General features: G+C 59.4%; 1 protein-coding gene across 1 annotated transcript in view; it reads right to left on the bottom strand.

Moving 5' to 3' along the window:
• Window positions 1–233: 233 nt before the first annotated feature.
• Window positions 234–966, bottom strand: part of ADRA2A (adrenoceptor alpha 2A) — a 1,817-nt gene continuing 1,084 nt past the window's right edge. The window contains 2 exon segments of the mRNA XM_024756049.1: window positions 234–962; window positions 964–966. The exon segment at window positions 964–966 is cut by the window's right edge and continues 1,084 nt beyond it. Of these exon segments, the coding sequence (XP_024611817.1) occupies window positions 677–962; window positions 964–966 (289 nt within the window). The 3' untranslated portion in view covers window positions 234–676.

The following is a 966-nucleotide window of genomic DNA, read 5'->3' as shown; positions in this document are numbered from 1 at the left end:
GTTGCTGGTGAAAATGACACAGAGGGAGGTAATGACAACAGAAAAGGGCTCACATTGCAAAGAGGCTTGCCCTGAGCTAGCCACAATGTGTCTGCCTGGAGAGCATCTCCAACAGCCAGGATGCCGACATCAAAAGCCAAGCGACATAGCGGACAACGTGTACTATCAAAAATAGTGTATATTTACAAGGGGGGGGGATGGGAGGGCGGGCAGGGCTGCCCTGAGCTTTTGTTTAAAAATAGAGTCGGGGGAGGAGGAAAGCCAGGGCTGGGTACCCCCATCTATTAACCCTTCGAGAGCCATCCCCTCTGAGCTCTCGTGCTTGCTCTGAACCACGGTGAGAGCTGGATCCGGGGGAGGTGAAAATACTTTTAGGAAACAATACTGATTTGGGGGCCCGCCCAAGAACCCAGGAAGATGGCTCCGAGTGAGGAGCGGCCCTAAGAACAATTGGGGGGGGCGGCGTGTGCCCTCACGGTCCCCCCCCACCCCCCAGCCAGTACTTTTCTCTGGTAGGAGTGCAGATGCCGGCAGGGCGCCGCAGAGCAATCCTCAGGCCAAGAAACTCGGAATAGGCAGGACCCAGATTTCGGAGTGCCGGGACTGCGTAGACGCGGCCCTGGATCCCAGCGGCCGCTGTCGGCGCGAGTCTGTTCGCGGGGCGCGGACTCCGCGCTCACACGATCCGCTTCCTGTCCCCCCGGCAAAGGATCTTCTTGAAGGCGCGGCGGAAGTCGTGATTGAAGATGGTGTAGATGACCGGGTTCAGCGAGCTGTTGCAGTAGCCGAACCAGAAAAAGAACTTGAAGAGCGTGCGCGGCACCGAGCAGCCGACGGCCGTGAGCGTGTAGGTGAAGAAGAAGGGGAACCAGCACGCCACGAACACTCCGATGACCACCGCCAGCACGAAGGTGAAGCGCTTCTCGCGGTTTTGCCGCCCGCGCCAGCGCGACGCCTTGGCGCCTC

The sequence above is a fragment of the Neophocaena asiaeorientalis genome, unplaced genomic scaffold (assembly GCF_003031525.2).
Source record: "Neophocaena asiaeorientalis asiaeorientalis breed wild unplaced genomic scaffold, Neophocaena_asiaeorientalis_V1.1 scaffold85, whole genome shotgun sequence".
NCBI classification, from domain to species: domain Eukaryota; kingdom Metazoa; phylum Chordata; class Mammalia; order Artiodactyla; family Phocoenidae; genus Neophocaena; species Neophocaena asiaeorientalis.
The sequence above is the reverse complement of the archived record's forward strand: the minus strand, read 5'-3'. Positions and strand labels throughout refer to the sequence as shown.